Source organism: Bos mutus, chromosome 9 (assembly GCF_027580195.1).
Source record: "Bos mutus isolate GX-2022 chromosome 9, NWIPB_WYAK_1.1, whole genome shotgun sequence".
In the NCBI taxonomy this organism is placed as follows: Eukaryota; Metazoa; Chordata; class Mammalia; order Artiodactyla; family Bovidae; genus Bos; species Bos mutus.
In genome coordinates, this window is record NC_091625.1 from 98,182,685 (window position 1) to 98,206,342 (window position 23,658).

At 39.3% G+C, this 23,658-nt stretch overlaps 1 protein-coding gene across 1 annotated transcript in view; it reads left to right on the forward strand.

Moving 5' to 3' along the window:
• PACRG (parkin coregulated) overlaps nt 1-23,658 on the forward strand; it is a 528,342-nt gene that overhangs the window by 268,684 nt on the left and 236,000 nt on the right. Inside the window, exon 4 of the mRNA XM_005894853.2 lies at nt 20,268-20,417. Coding sequence (XP_005894915.2) covers nt 20,268-20,417 — 150 coding nt within the window. The remainder of the gene's footprint in view (nt 1-20,267; nt 20,418-23,658) is intronic.

A 23,658-nucleotide genomic window follows, 5' to 3' on the forward strand; every position in this document is an offset into this window, starting at 1 on the left:
TGAAAATAAGCCAATGCTGAGTGAGAAAAGGAAAACTGAAAACATTACAGCAGAATCAGCATTCCCCACAGGGGCACGGAAAATCATCACCGCGCAACATGCAGCAGTACGCGCAGACCACCGCCTTGAGAACCACCCTTAGCAAAGACAAGGGTGACGAGCAACGCGAGGAAAGAGTGTAAAGTGGAGAACAGCGGACCCCAGCAGGAGCTCAGAGTTACAGGGCGTCCCCAGGGGGTCGCCAAAACAACAGGAAAAGGGATGGTAGTGACGGGGGATGGAAAGACGCTTTCAGAGATAAAAAGTGGCCCGTGTTTTGCAGGTAGAAAAGGTTCATTACAAAGAAAAACATCCGGAGAGGGGGGGAAATGGTACACACAAAGAAATATCAATAGCACGGGCTAAGCGATTTTTGTAAGAGTACATTCCAGAGAGCAATGAGAAGTGGAGGAGAAATAACTTATGTGCATTTACTCATCTGAGTAAAAAGGCATGATGTAATAAACTGAATGAAAACTGGTTTAAAAAAAAAGAAGGAGAAGGAGAAGAAGACTGAGGGACTCCATGAACATAATGCCCACCTGTCCTTCATACAGAAGGTAACCGTGGATGTGCTGTAACTCTGAGAGTAAAGCCAAGTTAAGAATCCAGAAATGAGGATGTCACAGTTTGGAAAGCAGGTTGCATTAAGAGTCACTAAATGTAGAGTTAGGTTTAAATAGTTGATGGAAAAGAGTTTCAAAACTGCATGAAATGTCAAATAATTATTTTGTATCTAATGTGGCAACAACAACAACAAAATCCAGAGAATCTGGGTATAAACCTTCAGAGTCAATGGAGAAGATAAAAGTATTTAAAGAGCCTGTTTTAAAAGAAGGAAATTGAGTAGGTGGCAAGGAAGTGCTAAGAGCCAAAAGCTCAAAATAAGGTTAAAATGTGAAAGCAAATACATCAGCCATGAAAATTAAATTTCAAATTGGTTTGTGAAAAACAAAATCTGAATATAAGCTCTCTTTACATATGAAAGCAAATAACACTTAAATATTTAAATTAAAAGCTATGTTGGGGGAAAAAGAAGGCAGGAGTAGTTATTTTAATTTTTTTTAGAAAAGTAGAATTTAATGAAAAGTTTCATCTGTGTAAAGAGGATGAATTTACATTGATAAAAATATTCACAATAAAGATGCTGTTGTCATGACCCTCTGGGCTGTGTAATGACATCGTGTTCTGGAAGAACAATCAGCTGCTAGACTGATATTTTGTGCTTCCGGAAAAAGAGCAAACCTCTTGATTGAGAGACAGTAAGAGTCCTTCCTCCATGGCCTGACCTTGGGCCCTAAAATCTATGTACAATCTCTACCAAACCAAGGGGACTGCCTATCTTCTAAAGCACCACTTCCTGCTTTACTGCTCATATGAATTGTTTTCAGTCCCCAGGATAATGAAGGTTCCATAATCAGTAGATGTGAAGCGGACCTGAGATACTACATTTCTAACAAGCCCCCAGTTGAGGCTGTTGCTGTGGGGTCAAGGCAAGGCTGTGGGGTCAGGGTTATGCTGGAACTCCTCAGACCCTGCTGCAAGACTCTGGGCTTGAGAGCAAGTCGGGGAATGAGCTGATAGAAGACAGGTGCATGATCACTTTCTTATATGTAATAAATCTGGAAAACTGCTTCATTCATGATGTGACTAATTAAATAAACATAAAATTTGATTTTTAGACCCTAAAAGTATCTATCAATAGATTAAAATAGGTGGTATATCAGATGAAGTGCTGTGCTGTGCTTAGTCGCTCAGTCATGTCCGACTCTTTGCGACCCCATGGACAGTAGCCTGCCAGGCTCCTCTGTCCATGGGATTTTCCAGGCAAGAATACTTCAGTGGGTTGCCATGCCCTCCTCCAGGCGATATTCCCAGCCCAAGGATTGAACCCAGGTCTCCTGCATTGCAGGCAGATTCTTTACCCTCTGAGCCACGAGGGAAGCCCATCAGATGAAGTACTAAGAAAAAAAAAAAGAAACACTTGTCAATAAGGTAACAACTGTTTAAAAAAAGCCAAAGGAGCATGCAAAAAAAAAATAAATAAAATAAGATGACAAGAGGAAAATCAAATAATCCATGATGATCACAAATACACAGGAGAAATAATCACTTATCACAAGAAAAGAGCTTTGGTTTGAAAACTTGGAGAGAGAGTTCCCACTGTCTGATTGTTCCAACAATATGGTTCTTGTGGGGGCTATCACACATGGAATAATGGTAAGACTTTGCCTTTCTTACCCAAACTTGCCTCCTTTCTTCCTCTAGCCTTTCAATATCATTTTATACAAGTTTTGTATAAATCAGTAATCAATTGTTTCAGTCTTGTGATAGCATAGTTGCTTTTGAACTATGGTTCTGGAGAAGACTCTTGAGAGCGCTTTGGGACTGCAAGGAGGTCAAACTAGTCAATCCCAAAGGAAATCAACCCTGAATATTTGTTGGAAGGACTGAGGCTGAAGCTGAAGCTTCAAAATTTTGGCCACCTGATGCTAAGAGCCGACTCACTGGAAAAGATACTGATGTTGGGAAAGATTGAAGGCAGGAGGAGAAGGAGGTGGCAGAGGATGAAATGGTTAGATAGCATGACTGACTCAACGGAGATGAATTGGAGAAAACTCTGGGAGACGGTGAAGGACAGGGGAGCCTGGCATGCTCCAGTCATTGGGTCACAAAGAGTTGGACACGACCGAGCGACTGAACAGCAAACAACCGTCCACTGCAAATTGCACAATTACTATGACTCCATTTTCTCTTTCGGCAACTTATTTTCCTTAGCATTGATCATTGCCTCTCATTTTGTTTGCTTGTTTTGCATATACCCAGGGATCAAACCCTAGTCACTTGCATCTCCTGCACTGGACTGTGTATTCTTCACCTGTGTACCACCTGAGAAGCCCATATACTTGATATATATATATATTTTTTTTTTTTCCCAAATACCTCAGGATCTAGAAAATGAACGTTCTCTTCCCCGTGTTCAGAGCATCAGACAACTCATCGATTCCCTTTCTGTCCCTGGAGTTACCCCTCGCGCCCTCCCACTTTCTGCCTCTTCTCCTTATTCCTCTTTCCTGTTTGACCTCTTTTTTCCTTAGCTCTTTGCCCTATTTTCTTCCTCGTGTTTTAAAGTGCACATCTTCCAGAAGTTTCCTGTGAGTACGTGAAATGTGTATATTTTCAGCCCTTGCTTATCGGAAAAGTCTACCATCACACTTACTAGTTTGGCCACACTGAAACCATTTTCATCCAGAATTTTGAGGCCATGTCTCTGCTGCCTCCTGGGTCCTCACACTGCTTTGAAAGTCTTGATTGCCACCTGTTTCCAGCCACTTGTCTGTGGCTCGTTCCGCACAGTCTCGGAGAGCTTCCTGGCTGTCCTCTTCATCTCTGGTAATGCGAAACTTCACGCTGATAGGCTTTGATGTGGCTGTGTTTTCATTCATTGTCCTGGGAAATTTCGGTTTAGAGACATATGTCTTCCAGCCCTAGAAGCTTTTCATGTATTATTCCTTTAATGACGCTCTCCCTCTACGCTCTCTTACTTCTCTGCTGTAATTCTTGCTACAATGCATTACACCCTGTGGGCTGATTCTCTCATTTTGTTAGCCTTTTGCTCACATTTTCCAACTCTGTCTTAGTTCTACTTCCTGGGGAATTTCCTTGACTGTATCTCCCAGAACTATGATTGAATAATGTGTTAATTATCTAATTTTACCTTATTCTCATTTTTTTTAAATAGTATTTTGTTCCCTTCTTTTATCAGTACATTATGCCCACTCTTTTATTTCTCCATGAATATTTACTACAGATTTGTAGGATTTGGGTGTCTGTGTATTTTTTTTCCTTCCTAACTCATTATATCCTTTTCCCCCTCATTCAGTTACCAATTATCTTCCTTTTTGCTAGCTTTTATGACTTTCCCACTCCTGGATATAGATCAACAGGATGGTGTACTAGTTGTGACTAGCTTCTGTGTAATCAGACTGCCCAGCTTATAAACCTGCCACATATTGCCACATGACCTGAGGCGAGTTGCTTTCCTCCATGTAACACTGTTGCCTCATCTATAAAATGGGGATAACGGTATTCATTTATATTTTCTCTCTAATTTACTGTCAGCCAGTGGTTTCTGTATTTTATGTTTTATGTTATTTTTTAAAGTCTCACCTTATTTCTATTTAACTTCCCAACACAGTGGATCTTCCAAACCCAGGGATTGAACCCAGGTCTGCCGTATTGCAGGCTGGATTCTTTACCAGCTGAGCCACCAGGGAAGCCCTATTTAAGTTTAGGTTTATACATTTTAAATTTTGTATTGAATTATAGCTGATTCACAATTTTATCTTGGTTTCAGATATACAGCATAGTGATTCAATATTTTTACAGGTTATACTCCTCTTCAAGTTGTTACAAAATATTAGCTTTATTCCCTATGCTGTACAGCATATCCTTGTAGCTTATTTATTTTATACATGTACTCTGTCTCTCTGAATACAACACACCTGTCTTACCCCTCCGCCTCCCTTCTCCCCACTATTAACCAGTGGTTTGTTCTCTTTATCTGTGAGTTTGTTTCCACTCTGTTATGTTCACGCTTCTGTTTTATTTTTAGATTCCATGGACAACTGATAACATACAGTACATGTCTATCTCTGACCTGTTTATTTGAGCATAATATCCTCTAGGTCCATTCATGTTTTGGCAAATGTCAGAATTGTATTAGTTTTATGGCTGAATAATATTCGATCATGTATGTATACACCACATCTTCAATGCACTTGGTTTTTCTGGATAGGATTCAAACCATATTATTCAGTCTAGCTACTATAAACCTCACTTCACAGGTGACAAAACTGAGGCATGTGAAATTGAAGAAAAATGTCCATGTCATACAGTTGCAAAATGGTAGACCTGAGGAGTTGAATCCCATCTGGATCTCCTGAGCGTCTTCTCTTCTTCACAAAGCTCAGTGCCGCATCCACCACAACTGACATTTTTTGGACACGTAGAGAATAGTTATAAAAACTAGCCATATCCTATGCTATAAAACAAATCTCAAGAAATAGCAAAGCATGGAAAGCATATGAAGGATGTTATATAACCAAAATGCAATTTATGGTAGAGATCCTTTTTTTTAAAGCAATGACTAAAACATTCCCATATATTTTGAAATTGACATGTACTTTTACATACCCAGTGAGTCAGATAAGAAATTCTAATGAAATTATTAAGTATTCTAACTGCATAATGATGAAAATATCACATAAATTACATATTAAAAACATACAAAATTATTACATTAAAATATTACAAAAAATATATTAAAATATTTAACACATATGAGATAGTAAAATAGGATTAGAAAGAAATATGTAGCTTTAAACATGTTATAAAAAAAGAAAAACAAGGAAAATAGTAAATTAAGTATCCCTCTCAATAAATGACAGGGAGAACAGTAAAAGAAATTCAAAGGAAGAATAAATTATTAGTATAAAAGCACAGTAAAATAAAAATAGGATACAGTCATGTAAGTGAGAGCATTAAAACTAAACATTGATTGGTTTCTTGACATGATTTATACAATTGATAAACACTTGTAAAAGTTAATAAATAAAAAAGTGAAAAAAAAAGGCAAAAATAGCCAATGTCAGAAATGAAAAAGGGAATGTTATTTAGGTCCTACAGACATTGATAGGATATCTTGATAGTAGATTATAAACAACTTTATCCCTAAAACTTTGAAATTTCAATTAAATGGTTAAGTTTTTGGAATATGTAACTTACCAAAACTGACACTAGAAAAATAAAAAATAAGTTAAAGTACATAGGGTAGTATATCAAGTGAAGAAATTAAATTTGTAATTAAAATTCCTCATACAAAGATAATAAAAGGCTTGGTTCGTTGTGCCAAAGACTTAATGAAAAAATAGTTTAAATCTTCCTCAAATTTTCCCAGATGATGAAAATAGAGAATTTAGATTCTATATCCTTTTATGATGCAACATAACTTTCTACCAACAAGGACATTACAAGAAATTACAAGAAGGAATCTTCCATGACAATCTCATTCATAAATATTAATGAAAATTTTCTCAACAAAATTACTAGCAAACTGAATCGATTGATATATAAAAATGATTAGTATCTCATGGCAAACTTGGTTTTATTTCAGAAAGATAAGATTGGCTTAACATTGGTAGGATCAGTTAATGGCATTTATATTTGTGTATTAAAGGGTAAAAATCAAGCATCTCAAATGATGGTAAAAAGCACTTGATAAAATTCAACACCCATTTCTATTTTTAAAACAAACTAAGAATAGAAGGTGATCCAACCAGTCCATCCTAAAGGAGACCAGTCCTGGGTGTTCATTGGAAGGACTGATGCTGAGGCTGAAACTCCAATACTTTGGCCACCTCATGCGAAGAGTTGACTCATTGGAAAAGACTCTGATGCTGGGAGGGATTGGGGGCAGGAGGAGAAGGGGACGACAGAGGATGAGATGACTGGATGGCATCACTGACTCGATGGACGAGAGTCTGGGTGAACTCCGGGAGTTGGTGATGGACAGGGAGGCCTGGCGTGCTGCGATTCATGGGGTCGCAAAGAGTCAGACACGACTGAGCGACTGAACTGAACTGAAGAACAGAAGGGAATTCTGTTAATATGATAGAGGGAATCTTTAATTTTTTTTTTCAATCAGAGCAGGCTAGGTTATGTGGAAATAACAACCAGTCTCCAAAATCAAAAGCTTAGAACAGTAAGTGACTTAAAGTTCTGTTTCTCACATCTGCGGCCCGCCTACTGCAGGCTGGTGGTGATGGAGGTGTTCTCTTCACTACAGTTGCTTAGAGGCCAGAATGTTGTAATTCTACCATGGACAATATGACTAGTAAATTACGGAGACTCTGGACTCTGTTTCCTTTAAAGAGTGTCAGTTCTAATTCTAACGGACAGTTAACCTGCTAAACACAGACTCTAAACTTCGTCTCCCCTGTGGTGAACAGCCGGCTAAGTTCTCTCGTCTTCAGTTCTTTTATCTTCCAACTTCTGCTCAGTTTCCATGCCTACTGGGATCTCTCTCAGGTGTGTTATCCTTAGAGATCAGCTCAGGCAGAATTTCCATGCAGATTTTTTTGTTTACTTCATCTGTAGGTCTCTATCTTCCAGAATTCCCTCCCCTAATTTTTTTTTTCATGCTCTGCCAGCCCAAAATCCTGTTTTCTGAAACCTCAATTAAGTGTACCTTCTGTTTCCTTCTGCCTCAGGACACACACCTTAGTTTTTAGAGAGAAAAAACCTTTCAGCTCACCAGTCTTACCTGGCACACTTTCATCTTGCAGGGACGGACTCCCATCCGGCTTCTGCCTACTTGCCATTCTTTGGCATGACAGTCAAGGGTTCCTGTTAGGTATCTGGCTGTGTATTATGGTCTTGACTTAGTTTCTTTCTGTTTCCCTTCATGCACCCTATTCTCTAGCCAAACTGATTGTGCTATAGAACTTGTGCTTTTCTAATTGTGTGTCTTTGCTCACTTTGGAAGTACACCCATTCTCACACACTAACAAATGCCTAAAGTGTGAGTGTTAGTCACTCGGTTGTGTCCAAGTCTTTGCGATCCCATGGACTATAGCCTCCAGGCAAGAATACTGAGGTGGGTAACCATTCCCTTCTCCAGGAGATCCTCCCGGTCTGACCCAGGAGAACCTGGGTCTTCTGCATTGCAGGTGGATTCTTTATTTGAGACACCAGCGAAGCCCTAAAGCAACCTTCAAAACCCACTTCCAATAGGAATTGTCTTGAGACCTTCTTTTGATTCTTCTCTCTCTCCCTACCCTCAACTCTAGTCTTCTCCACACCCTCCCCTCCTGTTCCTACAGAGCTTTGTATCTTTCTCTCTGTGTCATTTAGGGTATAACATTAGAAAGTAATATATACCCACTCAGATGGTAAAAACCTGCTTGCCAATGCAGGAGACATAGGAGACATGGGTTCGATCCCTGATTTGGGAAGATCCCCTGGAGAAGGAAATGGCAACCCACTGCAGAATTCTTGCCTGGAGAATTCCATGGACAGATGAGCCTGGAAGGCTCCAGTTCATGGGGTGGCAAGGAGTCGGACACAACTGACCAACTAACACTTTGACTTTCACGTTGTCAAATGCACTGTCTAGTACACAGTAGATGCATCAAAATATCAATATTTTCAAAATTAATCAGGTACATACCTGCTGTTCATACTGAAATTTGTATAGGTGTCATAGTCAAAAACATGAAGTGACCATTTAGGCTTGCCATTGTCCTGCATATTATATAAAAACCACCTCATAAGAATCCTTAATATGAAACAACAAGTGAAGCGTATAATGATACAATGCTTTCCACTTCTTAGAGGAATTATTTAAGTAGTGAGGGTAATTATTTATTCATCCACATTGTTTTATGTGATGCCTTCCGTTTGTGAGCACTAACATACATTTGCGAGATGGTGCGCTAGGAGGCAAGGTGACCTGGCTGCTAAAGAATTACAGAAATATCAGTGATCTACAAACAGACAGGACACTAAACAGTGGCCTCATTAGGAGAGCTCTAATGAGTTGAGGTCACCCAGCTATAAAGGACAAACATGCCCAGACACAGCTGAAGCAATTTAAACAATAACATTTTCAAAAGCAAAATTGGCCTTTTTAAAGAATGCTCATTGGGAAAAAATATACCAAGGAAAGATAAAATATGAGATCACAATACAAAAGTTATTTTGAGAATTCTATTTAATCAGAAAGCAAGTCCAATGGAAATGCACTATTTTTATGATCTAATAATTTTACTTATATCTCTTGAAATTTTATGGGTGAATTATTTTTAAAATGATAAAATGTAATTTTTTAATTTAAGAAGAAAATACTTTGTTCTAAATAATTTGTTCTAAAAAAATGAAAAAAGGGTGTATTACATACGATTGTTTTGGTTACAAGACACAAAAAAGAAAACGAATTCAAATTATAATAAAGAATCAGGTTTGCTTAATAAATTCACAAAGCTGAACTATCCTTTGGCCACCTGATGCAAAGAACTGACTCATTTGAAAAGACCCTGATGCTGGGAAAGATTGAGGGCAGGAGGAGAAGGGGACGGCAGAGGATGAGATGGTTGGATGGCATCACCGACTCAATGGACATGAGTTTGGGCACATTCCGGGAGCTGGTGGACAGGGAGGCCTGGCGTGCTGCAGTCCATGGGGTTGCAGAGTCAGACACGACTGAGCGACTGAACTGACTGGACAATCCTGGGTCTCACCTCAGGGCTGGTTTAATGTGGTGGCTTGCCAGGGTCACTCTTGCTCTTTTTCATCCATGGTCATCTTAAAGCTGGCTCATTTTTGGCCTCAGGATGCTCTGAGTAGATCCTGAGACTACACGCTTACTTATTTATACCAGTGGGAAAGAACAAGTGTCACTGTCCCTTAATTTCCAGAAAGAATAAAAGTCAAAGATGCACCGTGACTGCACCAGCTCGGGGCACATGCCCAGCTTAGAACTGTGGTCAAGGGGAGTGGACACACGGACTCGACTAACTGACTCAGTTACATGTGCCATGTAACCTATGCACAGTACAGCTTAGTGGAAGTGAAAAGGTTAGCTTCTCAGAAGACCATGAGTTCTATGGCAGAAACATCTCTTGCACCCCAAGTATCTGCTGCTGCTGCTGCTAAGTCGCTTCAGTCATGTCCGACTCTGTGCGACCCCATAGACGGCAGCCCACCAGGCTCCCTTGTCCCTGGGATTCTCCAGCACTGGAGTGGGTTGCCATTTCCTTCTCCAATGCATGAAAGTGAAAAGTGAAAGGGAAGTCGCTCAGTCGTGTCCGACTGAGCAAACTGATGCTCCCAAATGGGAATTCCTGGCTATTGAGGGCCGTGGAATCTGGAATCCCCCATTTTCTGAGGGAGCTTCAGTAGGTGGTACTAAAGACCATGTTCCTCTGTGGTCTCTGGAGATTGGCGTGGCGCTGGAGAATGTGGACCTGGCTTCTGGGTTCTAGTGCTGGCTCCACCGTTTTGTACAGACTGGTCCATCTGGTTCAGGAGATTAGTTTTCATCTCCAGGACAAGGGAGCTGATGCAGCCCCCTAAATAGTTGTTGTGGTCACTAGTGGAAGTTGCATAGAAAGGCCCAGGTAACGTGATAAGCAGGCTCTTCCTGAGTGACGTGTCGTGTTGAGCATGCGTCGTCATGGCCAGGTGGGGCTGTGAAGTCCAGCTACCTGGAGGATGGTACTCACTGCCCTTCCTCTCTGTCCGTTTCTCTCACACTTAGTCTGTCAGTTGGCTCACTGCCTTTAATTCTTCATTAAAGGGCATCGTGATGTAAAACCCGGTGTCCCTCTGTGTGAAGTCCTACAACGTAAATAATGTGGGAGTGGATGCAAGGTGATTGTAGTCTCAGGCAGAGGTTAGATATTCTCAGAAGCATTTAAATAGTTACCTGCTCACTTGCCAGAAGAAAAATTCCTTCCAGACCCATGAGGGCGAATAAAAACCAGGTCTATCCCTACATGAATAGAGAAGAAGACTCAGAATGACCCAAAATAAAAATGATGAGAATGGAGATTATAGCTGTCCATGCCAGAAGGTCACAATAGAATGAAGGAAAGAGCTAAAAATAGCCTCACTTCATTTCAAACTGCATCTACTGCATGTGGCAGTCCCTTCCCATTCTCGAACACACACACACTGTCGCTCCTCCTGCGCAGGGGAGAGCAAGGACTCTGAAGTCAGACTCCCCGGTCAGCACTCTGATTCTGCCACATACATACCAGCTGTCAGACAAGTTCACCACTTGGAGGCTGAATTTATAAAACTGATTAGTTTAGTGATTGAGAAAGTACATTTTAAGCTCTTAGCAGAGGCTGTCGTATGTGATAAACATTAGGGTTGTCCTTATCATCACCATCAGCATCATTCTCTACTGGACTGTGGCGACAGATTTTGGGTACACAGGATAAAACCTCACATTGTTATCTTCATCTTTCCACAGGAGAGCTGAGCTTTAGTCAGGGAACCGCACTACTGCAGAGTGTTGCTTGTTTTTTATGTTTTTGTATTTTATTTTTTCAAAAAATGCCAGGAAACCCACCTGCATCAGGATGATTTGTTCACCAAGAACAAACACTTAAGCTCAGGTCCCAACAGGTGTCTAGTCTGATTGCTCAAAGTCCGTGCTAGAGCCTGTGTTTGCTGAGCAGCTCTGAACATCTCTCCTGAGCAGGCTCCAAGTCTGGGGCTGTTATCCATCAGGATTTGGTGGGATGCTAAGAAATGGAGTCTAACCACAATAAGCACAGGCTTTGGGCTCATGCAAACCAGACCCCAGCTGGCCATTAACTAGCTATGTGGTTTTGATAAATTAATTATTTCACCTTTCCCAGGGGTTTGGGAAAAAAGGCTTCCCAAGCATTTGGTAAGGATTCACAGATCATACAGGTTGGAGGTTTAGCACAGTGCCAAATCAAGTTGGTAATAATAGTAAAGTATTATTTTTACCTCCTTGGTGTTCCTCCATGGCATGTCTCTACAGACTTCCTAACTCTGGGTCATCAAAAAATTAATAGATTTGGATTTTGTAACTTTCATCCAAGTTACAATCAAAATGTTGGATGGAAATTGGACTTGATCAAGTATTCCAGTAGAGACAATGCAGGTTGATACTAAACCATCAGAGCATGTTGCTTAAATTCAGTTATTCACAACATAAGGAAAAAAGAAAGTGCTTAATTCTTCGACCATTTCTGTATCTTGCCTTCAAGAGAATTCTTGCCAGATGCCCTGCAATATAGTCTTCTATAATCTCTTTTGTGAATGAACTTGTTAGAACACATGAGATAAGCTTGGCCTGACATTCCAGAGAGCTCACACTGGCTCCTAGTAACCACGCTGTATTCCTGGAAGCTCTCAGATCACTTGCTTAAATAGTAATAATTAGTCCTAGAATTGTACCAGATATTGATGTCAAGCTTAAAGTGAAGTCACTCAGTCGTGTCCGACTCTTTGCGACCCCATGGACTGTAGCCTACCAGGCTCCTCTATCCATCAGATTCTCCAGGCAAGAGTACTGGAGTACTGGCTGCCATTTCCTTCTCCAGGGGATCTTCCTAACCCAGGGATCAAACGTGGGTCTCTTGCATTGCAGACAGACACTTTACCGTCTGAGCCACCAGGGAAGCATTTCTTCTTTGAGGAGGACAAGGCAGCTCCTTTGTGGAAAGTAGTGTATTTCCTTATCTTCTGTTTTGTAGCACAGCTTGCAACTTTCTCGTTTTGTGAATAGCCCGAGTGCACTCTACCTGTCTTCACAGACTGCTACTTCTGTTATCTTAAAGCTAGTTCAGACTTAGACACCTTTTCTCAACCAAAGGAAGAAACATAACCCTAATTCTTAGCAGCAATGCCTGCTTGTCACAGCAGACTGTCACTTGGTTTTACTCTAAGAATGGTCCCAAGACCAGCCAACTCCTTCATCTGGTTGTCATTCCACCTGTCACCCATTCCTTCAAGCTGCACTGAGTCGGCAGTATGGGACAGGGGAGCAGGCCACTCCAAAGAAACAGATCCTCCTCTGCTTTTTAACAAAGGACAGTGCTGATAAGTTTATCTCAAATACTGTTAGAGACTTCAGACAAATACTGTGTGAGAGCAAACAGGCCCAGGCTTGCTTACAGGAGGATTAGAGAACAGTCTTGAATGACATTGTTCTTCAGGTTCCTCTGGGTCTAGAAAGCTGTGAGTACTAAATAGGTCATGCTACTGACTGTAATGTGGAGACCACCTTGGTAACTGGTGGTCTCATTTATTTCAGCAAATTATATCAATTGTGTATCTATCTTTAAAACTAAGTGTTTAGTGGAAAGAAAGGCCAAACACTGTCACCAAATACTGAGTTGTATTCTATGGTCCTGAAAAGTGAAAAAAATCAAACTGTCACTCAGTCGTGTCTGACTTTAGGTGACCCCTCCAGGCTCCTCTGTCCATAGAATTCTCTAGGCAAGAATTACTGGAGTGGGTAGCCATTCCCTTCTCCAGGAGATCTTCTCAACCTAGGGATTGAACCTGGGTCTCTTACATTGCAGGTGGACTCTTTACCATCTGAGCCACCAGGAAAGAATATAATCTTATCTATCAAACAAGGGGAAAAGTTACCCATTTGTAATAACAAAGCTTTGATGGAAAATCTGAATTTTGCATAAAATAATCCTTTCTATATGAGATTAGAGAAAAAAAATGATGCTTTTCTTATAACACTTATTGGAAAACAATGAATTTCAGAAAAATGGTAATGCTTTTAATAGACTTACTCCATAAAATAGCTAAGCTAATTCTCTGATGCTTTAATTGAGAACTCAGGCCACATGATATTTGCTTGTATAGCAGATGAGTTCTGTTTTGAAAAGAGAGTAATTTCTTTAATTTTAAAACCTAAATTTGGTTTGAAAGCATATTTTGAATTCATTATATTCTGAAAATTAAAAATGGATATGTTTACTGCTCCTTGACTAGCAAAATTTATATTCGTTTCAGTTTAATTCAACTAATATGATATTGGTCCCAGCAATGTAATTATTAATTAAATATTTCAAAATCAGGAAAAATAATACATAAAATACTTCAGGATATCTATAATAGGAAAATCATAAAGACAGAAAGTAGATGAGAGCTTACCAGAGGCTCAAGGAGAAGTGAGTGGAGAGCTTTTTTTTTTTTTTTTTTTTTTAAGAGGTATAGAGTTTCTGTTTCAGGTGATTAAAAATTTGGAAATAGTGGTGATAATTGTACAATATTGTGAAGATAACTAATGCCACTGAACTGTATACTTAAAAATAGTTAAATAACACTTTATATTATATATATATATATTCTACACAGTAAAATTAAAATACATTAAGATATCAAAATAAGAATGATTCAAACACTAGTAAACCTAACAAAGAGCTTCCCTTGTGGCTCAGCTGGTAAAGAATCCGCCTGCAATGCAGGAGACTCTGGTTCAATTCCTGGGTCGGGAAGATCCCCTGGAGAAGGGAAAGGCTACCTACTCCAGTATTCTGGCCTGGAGAATTCTATGGACTGTACAGTTCATGGGATCATAAAGAGTCAGACACGACTGAGCGACTTTCACTTTTACTTTCAAACCGAACAAAAGTACACGGAATCTACATGAAAAGTATTCTAAAGCTTTTCTGAGGAGATTAATGAAAGAAAAATAGGAACAGGTGAAGAAACACATGTTCCCGAATGGAAAGATGGCCATTTCTGGCTACGTGTTCTCTACATTTGTTGGAAATTTTTATCAAAGTGCCAAACATACTTTTTAACCTTATCAAATTATTCTAAATTTCATCTCAAAATGTAGATGCCAACAAAAACCTACTGTATAGCATAGGGAACTCAACTCAACGTTATGTGCCATCCTGGATCTGGAGGGGGTTTTGGAGGAGAATGGATACATGTACAAGTATGGCTAAGTCCCTTCATTCAGTTCACCTGAAGCTACCAAAACATTGTTAATTGGCTATACCTCAATACAAAATATTTTTGGCATTTAAAAAAAAACACAATTTTTAAAAAAGAACAATCAAGAAAATATTGAGAAAGAACAAGGAGACAGGGCTAGAGTTCTGCTACATTAAAACATAAATTATGATCATGAAGAATAATATTTTAGGTAAGTATGCAAATTATGTTAATTTAAAAAAAAAAGTAGTGTAAAAAAGAGTATTTTTAAATGCAATAAAGTCCAGTGTCTACATATGCCCATAGACAAGATAGGTCTCTATTGTCTGTATCTGAGCTTATAAATCCCCATATTTTACTGTGTTTACATTCTATTTTCAAAATAAGACCATGGTGAAAATACACTTTATAACCTTTTTACTCAACTGTATCTTATAAACATTTTCTCATTTTTCAAATATTTTCTATTACAGATGACTTTACTCAACTGTATCTTATAAACAGTTTCCTATTTTTCAAATATTTTCTATTACAGATGACTTTAATAAGTTTATAATGTTCCATTTTACAGATATACTAGAATTTGCTTAGATCAGTATTTTGAAAACATTTAGTTTGCCTCTCATAATAATTAATAGTATCGATAACATGCTTTCCTATAACTCTTTCTGCACAGCTTCATCCTTCCTTCAATTAAATGCCCAGAAGTGAAAGTGCCGGGTCGAGTGCCCATGCATGTTGCTATAGCAAGTTTGTAATGGTTTACAATATGGTGTTAGGAGAGGCCTCTTTTCCCAGGCCTACTTCCACACTGAGTATTAAATTTCCAAAGCCTTTTTGTTAATATGATACTCAAAATTATAGAGAAGTGTTTCCGTTCATTTGATTATCAATGAAGTTGAAAGTTTTATAATAATAATTGTTCTCTTGTGTTTATTAATTTGTATATTATCTATTCATATTATTTGCCCATTTTTTAAATTAACAAGTTCAATCTTTTCTTGGTTTCTGATAGCTATTTGTATATCAAGGATAGTAACATTTATCCCATATGTCAAAAAGATTTTTTAGAATTTGTTGTCTGCTTTTGCATTTTGTGTGGTGTATCCAATTTTAAAAGAAATAGAAATATTTCTATCTGATCTGCAGTAGTGAATCATATCTAATAGTAGAAAATGTTCTCACCTTGCAAAAAAGTCATAGCAATAATGGGTTTTATGCTTGAGAAAATCATACATGTAACTTATAACCATCTAAGATGAATACGTTTTACCACTTTGACTTTAAATTATTTTTCCCTTATTCTTCAACAATTTCTATATATCTGGAAGCTCTGTCTTGTTGATTATACTTGAAAGCAGTAAACGGTACAATAGAAATCCAATTTTCTGAATATAAAGGTTCTCCTGGTTGATCTATAATGTCAGTCGATTTCTCATGTTAGACCCTTTTCAAAACCTTAAATCTCGAGTTCAAAGTCCTCGCTTACATCTTGACAATTGCTTTCAGACCCATCAACACAAAAATAAACACATTTCTTCTCTTTCAAGCTACAGAATCATAGTTTCTTTATATCTGTTAACATACTTTTTCAAAAGAAAAGACCTTTGTTTCCAAAGAAACCTTTTTTTTTTAATTTAATTCTATTGGGACAGTAAGAACAAAAAGACTTCCAATTTAATGGTATTTCTTAATTTCATGAGAATGAGGAAGAGAAATAGAGGAACTGACATGGGAATGGACAATATTTAAAAAAAAGAAAATCTCTTGGGTGGAGTTAAGGGGCTTTATAGTGCATTCGCGTGGGTTCAGTTTCTCAGTCATTTCCGAATCTTTGTGACCCCGTGGACTGTAGCCCGCCAGGCTCCTCTGTCCATGGGATTCTCCAGGCAAAAACACTGGAGTGGGTTGCTGTGCCCTCCGCCAAGGGATCTTCCTGACCCACGGGTCAAACCCATGTCTGTGACGTCTCCTGCATTGGCAGGCAGATTCTTTACCACTGGAAGCTTCGTACCCTGGCTCTATTTCACAGCTCCTGCAGAAGTTTTAGAGCCATTACCTGGTCATTTAGGATGACTCACTGTTCCATTTTAGATGCCATTAAGAGTAACATTTCAGGCATTTTATTGTGAGTCATTATCAATTCATTGACAGTTATCACAATCATGTTAATTCAGTTGGGGTTGCAATGAGATAAAATATCTTTTCCTAATAGCTATTGTTACATATCCATGGTCAGAGAGATTACTAATTTATCCCCAAGTGATCAATTAGTTATATATAGAGAGATAAACTTATATGTAATAAATGTAATTAAATATTTAGCTGAATGTGTCCATGAGTCCTTTTTAAGGAGCAGAGTGGGATAGAGGGATGAATAGAGAGAAAAGGCAGAAACCTGGGATTTTAGGCATCTGATTCGATTTGATTAGTAAGACAAGATGAGACCTAGGAATCTTGTAACTTGGGGGAAAGTACTACAGCCTCACTCCTTTTGTGTACAGCTACATATACTCACATACTTCTTTCCACCATCCCTTGATGATCCCAAGAAAAACATATACACAATGATAAAAACCATTTGGAAGACTATTTCTTTGCTATCTTGGGCTTTGTTCCCACATTGCTAACTAGAACTTTATCCCTATGGGCTGGAGTCGACCTTATGAAAGAAGTCCTTTATCCAAAAGGAGGGAATCTACATGCCTTTCCCTCTCCTTCGCGGAAGTACATCTACTCATCCCTTAGGTCTTCACCTGTGTCTAGGAGCCTTCCCTACTTTCTAGACTGAGCTGAAAGCCCATTTTGATTTGCTGTTTCAATACCATATCCTTCTTATGAAATCTCAGTATACTTGCCGTATTTGTCCAGTATCTCCTTACTTACTGTATTACCAGCTCAAAGGGGCTGAGTACTCTGCCTTGATCACTTCTGTATCTCTAATTCCAAAAATAATGACTGGTACCTAATGCATTCTCAATAAATATTTCATGAATGAGGATTAAGTAAACTAATATATATAAAGTACACTCAGTTTAATTACTGGTATATAGAGGTATCCAATACCTGTTAATTACTAGTATATGAACAGAGATCTGTACCGTACTGAACCCTAGACATGTTGACCTTTATTAGGAAACTTTCTGAAACAATGTCCACTGCCCATAATATTCAGAATGATGTTTCTGAGGGCTCCCAGTTCTCTTCTGTAAAATGAAGCTGGGTTAGTCAGTAGGGATCGATGACCTCTGGCTTCCTAAATAGACAAAGCAACTTTTCACTAGGATAAGACAGAAAAAAAGGATCCCACTACTACGGGACACTCTTCCTGACCTCCCTTTCCAACTTCCCGTGGTTCTCTGAGGTGCCACTCTTGAGTGTCTCATTATTACAGCTTTTAGGCTAAATTATAGCATTCTATTTTTGGTTGTTTTTCAAAAGATATGGTATGGTCTGCAGTGTGTCTAAGTGCCGTAATGATGAGCCATCATGCAACCAAATTCCATAGTTATATTTAACTTGGTTCTCTGAGTTAAAAGTCAAGCCATCCCTATTCATTGCATTCGTGTTTACTTTCAAACCAAACAAGAATGTAGTCTGAACTGGATCACGGGTTGTGAGGCTGCCCTGCGGTGGTTTGAGACCTCAACCCCCATTTTGTTGTTAGAGGGGATGAGGCTGACCACAGTTTATTCTAAAAAACTTCCTAGTGATTTCATAGGGAATAACTGTGAAACCAGTATAAGTGATACCTTATATTCTTGGATTTTTAATAGAGAATTTAATTTGGTTCCAACTTACCCTAAGAGGCACCTTTGTGCCTAACCAGTTTATACCAGTACTTTATTATTATTATTATTTTTTAGGATATGGTGTGGGGGAGACTCTGAAGTCTTTGAACAGGTGGCAAGATCATCGATTATGCACTGAGAAGGTTAATTCAGCAGCAGTGTGAAAAGACAGGTTGAGGGAGTGGAGAAAGACAGAAAGAAGGCAGGGAGGTTAGGAGGGCATGGCGGTGCTTCAGTGGAGGAGTTCCCAGGGCCAGAACCAGAAGAGGTGGTGAGGATGGAGCCCCAGGACCGGATGAGTGAAGGGGAGGGTGGGAGGAGGACACAGATTCAAGAGCCACCTCAAAAAGAAAGTAATAATAAGATGACTTCGTAACATGAAGGATGCAAAGGATGAGAAAGAGATCTTGGCCCTGAGCAGCTAGGAACCTGGCTGTATCAACATGGGGTAAATAAGAAAAAGATAAAGTTTGAGGGGGGGGAAGCTTATCTTTGGAACAAACTGGATCTGAGGGGCTAGCAAGACAGGCTCCTGGAAATGTGAGCTGAAGTTCGGGAATGAGGTGAGGACTGCCTCACAGGTGCCTTGACCATGGTGGTGTTCTTTTGGATAGCCTAGTTCCTTTTATCCCTCCATAAACGATACATACTTTTTAAGGTCATAGTCAATCTTCTCTTTAGAAAGTAGAATATTACAAATAAGAGCCTCTAACTTTGTGCTGAAGTAGTCTCAGGCATGACCGTTTTATCATTCACCATCTTTGACCTTCTATAATGCGTGCTAAGTCACTTCAGACTGACTCATTGCAACCCTACGGCCTATAGTCCACCAGGCTCCTCCGTCCGTGGGATTCTTCAGGCAAGAATACTGGAGTGAGTTTCCATTTCCCTCTCCAGGGGAATCTTCCCAAGTCAGGGATCAAGCCCATGTCTCTCGCATCGCTTACACTGGCAACCAGATTCTTTACCACAAGCATCACCTGGGAAGCCCACCTTCCCTAATAAATGCTTTATATAGCTTTTCTATTTAAATCATGGAATTTTTAGCCATTTAAGAAAGTAAATAATAAGTTCTTATAGTTAAGAAAACTGGGACCAAGGAAGTATGGGGGAGCTGGTCAGGTTTACACAGCCAGTTATCAGCGGCCTGGTCCCTGGCCCTCTGCACTCCGCACTGGAGCAGGTTTCCAGACTGTGCAACGTGGGGGACGCCAGACATCTCACTGTCTCCTGTCCTGTCTCCACAGTACAGCTTGTACTGTGCCTTCAGAATTGTTCTTGTACTGTGCCTTTAAATTGTTCATTTGTATTCCTTTGGTCTCTTAAATCCTCCTAAAGTTCTGAACATTAAAAAAAAAAAAATTCCTTTCACTCCCTACTCTCTTGAGAGTCTAAATACTGTCCCTTCTACCGACAGTATTCTCGATTTTTGTAACCAGTCTATAGTTTCTACTCAAACACAGTGTACCCAGTCCCTTCTTCCCCCTCAAGTGTTGTTTTTTTTTTTTTTTTTTTCATGGCTGTGGTTTAAGCATAGCATGGACTGCTAGCTGAAAGGGACTGTTGCATAAAAATTGATCCCCTGTCCACCTTCATGGGGTCCCTTAACTCTGGTGATATGAACTGATCTTTTATCTTTCATGCTACCCAGCCATCACCAGCCTCTTCTCTGAAGGACAATGAGTTGCTTTCTTAGGACTGATGAGGAATCAGTGCAAGTTGGGAGAAGAGATATTAATAATACACAAACGAGATCCTGTTTCTTGCATTAAGAGCTATAAACATCTTTCCAAGCTGTAATTGTCAAGGCTCATCCCGTTGGCGATCCCCAGTAGAGTACAGTGTAATTAAATGGCCTACAGAACTGCTTCAGCCTAACACTGTAGAAATTAATGCTCTTTCTGGCTTGTTTCTTTTCCTACTGGATAGATGCCTTGAACCTACGGAACCGACAGGTCATCTGCGTCACTCTCAAAGTCCTACAGCATCTGGTTGTGTCAGCTGAGATGGTGGGGGAAGCGTTGGTGCCCTACTACCGGCAAATCCTTCCCATCCTGAACATCTTTAAGAATAAGAATGGTGAGTTACCCCAGGAGTCATAATGTCTTTTAAGCACTAAAAATGGGGGAGTGCTTTGAAGTAGAGTTAATTAGCAACACATTTAGGATTTATTATTGCATGTAAACCAAGATCCATTTAGAGATCTAAACAGCATAACCCCTACCCCTTCTTCTCCTACTCCCTAGGGAAATAGTCAAATCAACAATTTCATTTATTACTCTTCACACGTACAGCTTACTTAGCACAGAAGCACTGAAGCAGTTCTGTAATCTTACAATAATAAAATTGTAAAGTTTTTAACTGTCTTTGAATATATTGGTAGGTTCTGAGTTTGTCCTTTCTCTTGACAGTAATTCTGCCTTTAGGTATTTTCTCTTAAAGTTACTTTTTATTAACTGCTGCTGCTGCTGCTAAGTCACTTCAGTTGTGTCCGACTCTGTGCGATCCCGTAGATGGCAGCCCACCAGGCTCCCCTGTCTCCAGGATTCTCCAGGCAATAACACTGGAGTGGGTTGCCATTTCCTTCTCCAATGCATGAAATTGAAAAGGGAAAGTGAAGTCACTCAGTCGTATCCGACTCTTTGCAACCCCATGGACTGTAGCCTACCAGGCTCCTCTGTCCATGAGATTTTCCAGGCAAGAGTACTGGAGTGGGCTGCCATTTATTAATTGATTTAGGATGAATTTTAAAAACAATATTATTAAAATCTGGCACAGGTTGTTTGGAGAGTTTTAATACGTTCTCCTATTTCTTAAAAAAAATAGAAAAACAGATAATCTTACTGTTACTTAGTTACTTAGTTGATGGTAAGTACTGATTTAAAAAATATATGCTGATGCATTTATTAAAAAAAATATCATTCGGTACACTTTGGAAAGCACTGGTGCACTCAAGTGAATCTGCTTCACCCAAACAAAGGTATGAGCAAGTCATGCTGACCTCCTGGGAGGCAGCGAATGTACGTCTGTTCATTGACAATGTGATTTTCTTTTTGTACCTGTTGAAACGATGTGAATCTAATTTTCTTTCATGTTGCTAACTTTGAAGTCTCGTATTTCTCATATGCACGGTGTAAGTCAACATTTGAAGTTAATTTCTGACAGCCCTGTAAGTAAGTTAGTAATTTAGTGGAACAGTGGATGAAAACTTTGCAATATAATCTGCTTATTGTATGGAAAGGAAAAAAAAATCAAACCAAAAACTGCACATATGACAGTTTCCATCACAAACAAGTCCTTTGTTTGGAATCATTATTTTTCATATAATTCCTAAATTACTGTTAAAAGTCTCCTTATATCAGGCAGACTATTCAGGGAATCATGGGTTCATCAGAGTCTGTAGCTATCTTTCAGTAGCAGGACCTACTTGTATGTTGAATATTAAGCATGTTTAGTAAAAACAACTTCAGCTAGGGTTATAGGAACTTAAGAATGCTCATAATGGGATGAATTGATACACATTGCAAAATATTTAAGAACTATAGAGTTAATGTAGACATTTAGATGAGATGGTTACTCTTTCAGGAAAGTAAAAGTTGAGTGTTAGTAATTCAACCTTTTATGATCTAAACTGAAAGTTTTAGTTACAGCATTTCTACTTTGTGAAACTTGCTTAAGTATTCTTGATTCATAATTCATACTTTTACTGTCTAACAGCATCAAATAAGAGATAGAGATAAGTCAGAAATGCTAAAGTCAGAGATGAAAGAAGCATGGAATACCCACTCCCAGAAATCTAAATTATAGTCAACACTTCTGAGTTGTGTGATTCGCAAATGTTTCCTCAGTAACCCTCACAGGAGCCTGTGATATGTGGACCATTACTGTCTCCAGTTTTTCACTGTGACTCTTCTCCTGCGTAAGCGCTTCCTTCTGTGCTTGGCGGTCGTGAAAAGGGAGCACCAGAGTCTTTTCCACCTTGCTGGAGTGGGAGTAGGGGCTGCCCCCACATGGGCTAATGTCCGCCTGGTCCTTGGACCTGGAGCTGGAATCTAAGCATCATCTGTGTCTTTGTATAAAAGAAGAGAAACAGTGATATTCAAAAGGTGATTAGAATCTCCTCGTCCTCAAGGAACCCTGTAAAGAGTAAGTACAGCTGCCAGGAAGACAGATAAATCTCCTGGGAGCCCTAGACTGTTCAAACCAGTTGGCTCCCGTGTCTGCCTCGTTATATTGATACTATCAATACTTATTTAATTCTTTAACTTATAAATGTTCATATGCTTCACAAAAGAAGTGATTGGGTTTAGGAATATACCCCTATTTCGATTTTATCAAAATGGAGATTTTATCGTTTCTATCACAGCCTTAATTGGTCCTACACACAGCTAATTATTTTGGAACGTTTCTAAATGGAGGCACCAGGAATTTGACATTCAGCTATTTTTCTGGTTAATATCTTTCTGACATTTGAGGGGGAAAAATATTAGCTTCAGCTTCATTTTCTACTTATCTTAGAAACCTGTCAGTACGATGCTGGAATGCAGTTTGCTGTATTTCCGGAGGGTCCTATTACCAAATCGGAGCATTCTGGCTCTAAAACGCAAAACTATTCTTTAAAGTGGCTATTTCCACAGCTCCAATCCTGCCAGTAGAAGCTCATCACAGGATCCCCAATTATAACAGTATTTTCAGCCTAAAAACAATTTAGCTTTGATAGCATTTTAATAAATGTTGCTTCATGATTATATTTTATTCATATCCACAGAACCACATATACATTTTTATTTAAGCAGATGTCTTTCATGACAGATATATTTACCTAAAAATAGATGAGAAATTTTCAGCATTACGATTAGGAAAAAAATTTTCATTCTTAATTTCCGTGTTTCTGCGAGCGATTTCATTTTCTGTTTCCTTTTTCCCTACTTGCACATAATCGATGTCTTGGTCAATTCATATTCAAAGATATATTTCTTTCCAGTTCTATAGCAAAATGTTTTTGAGACTGAGACCTAGTATAAATGACTGAAAGAAGGCACGAAAGGGGCTGTTCCTTCAAATACAGTGACCTTGTCCTTCTGCTGGTGTCCTTTCAAAGCACAAGCTTTAGCATAATTCGACTGCCTGCTCTTTTCTTGCAATTTCTGTCCTGTTTTCATGTCAGCTGGACCTTGTGTGAAATGGTCAGAGGGGCCGAGCAGTTTGCCAGTGCACCGCCGGGCCAGCGGTCTCCCCAGGGGACCAGTGGGGATAAGCAGAACCCGGAGGAGCGGGTGACGCTGTTAGCGCCAGCCTGCGTCCCCAGCCCCACAAGATC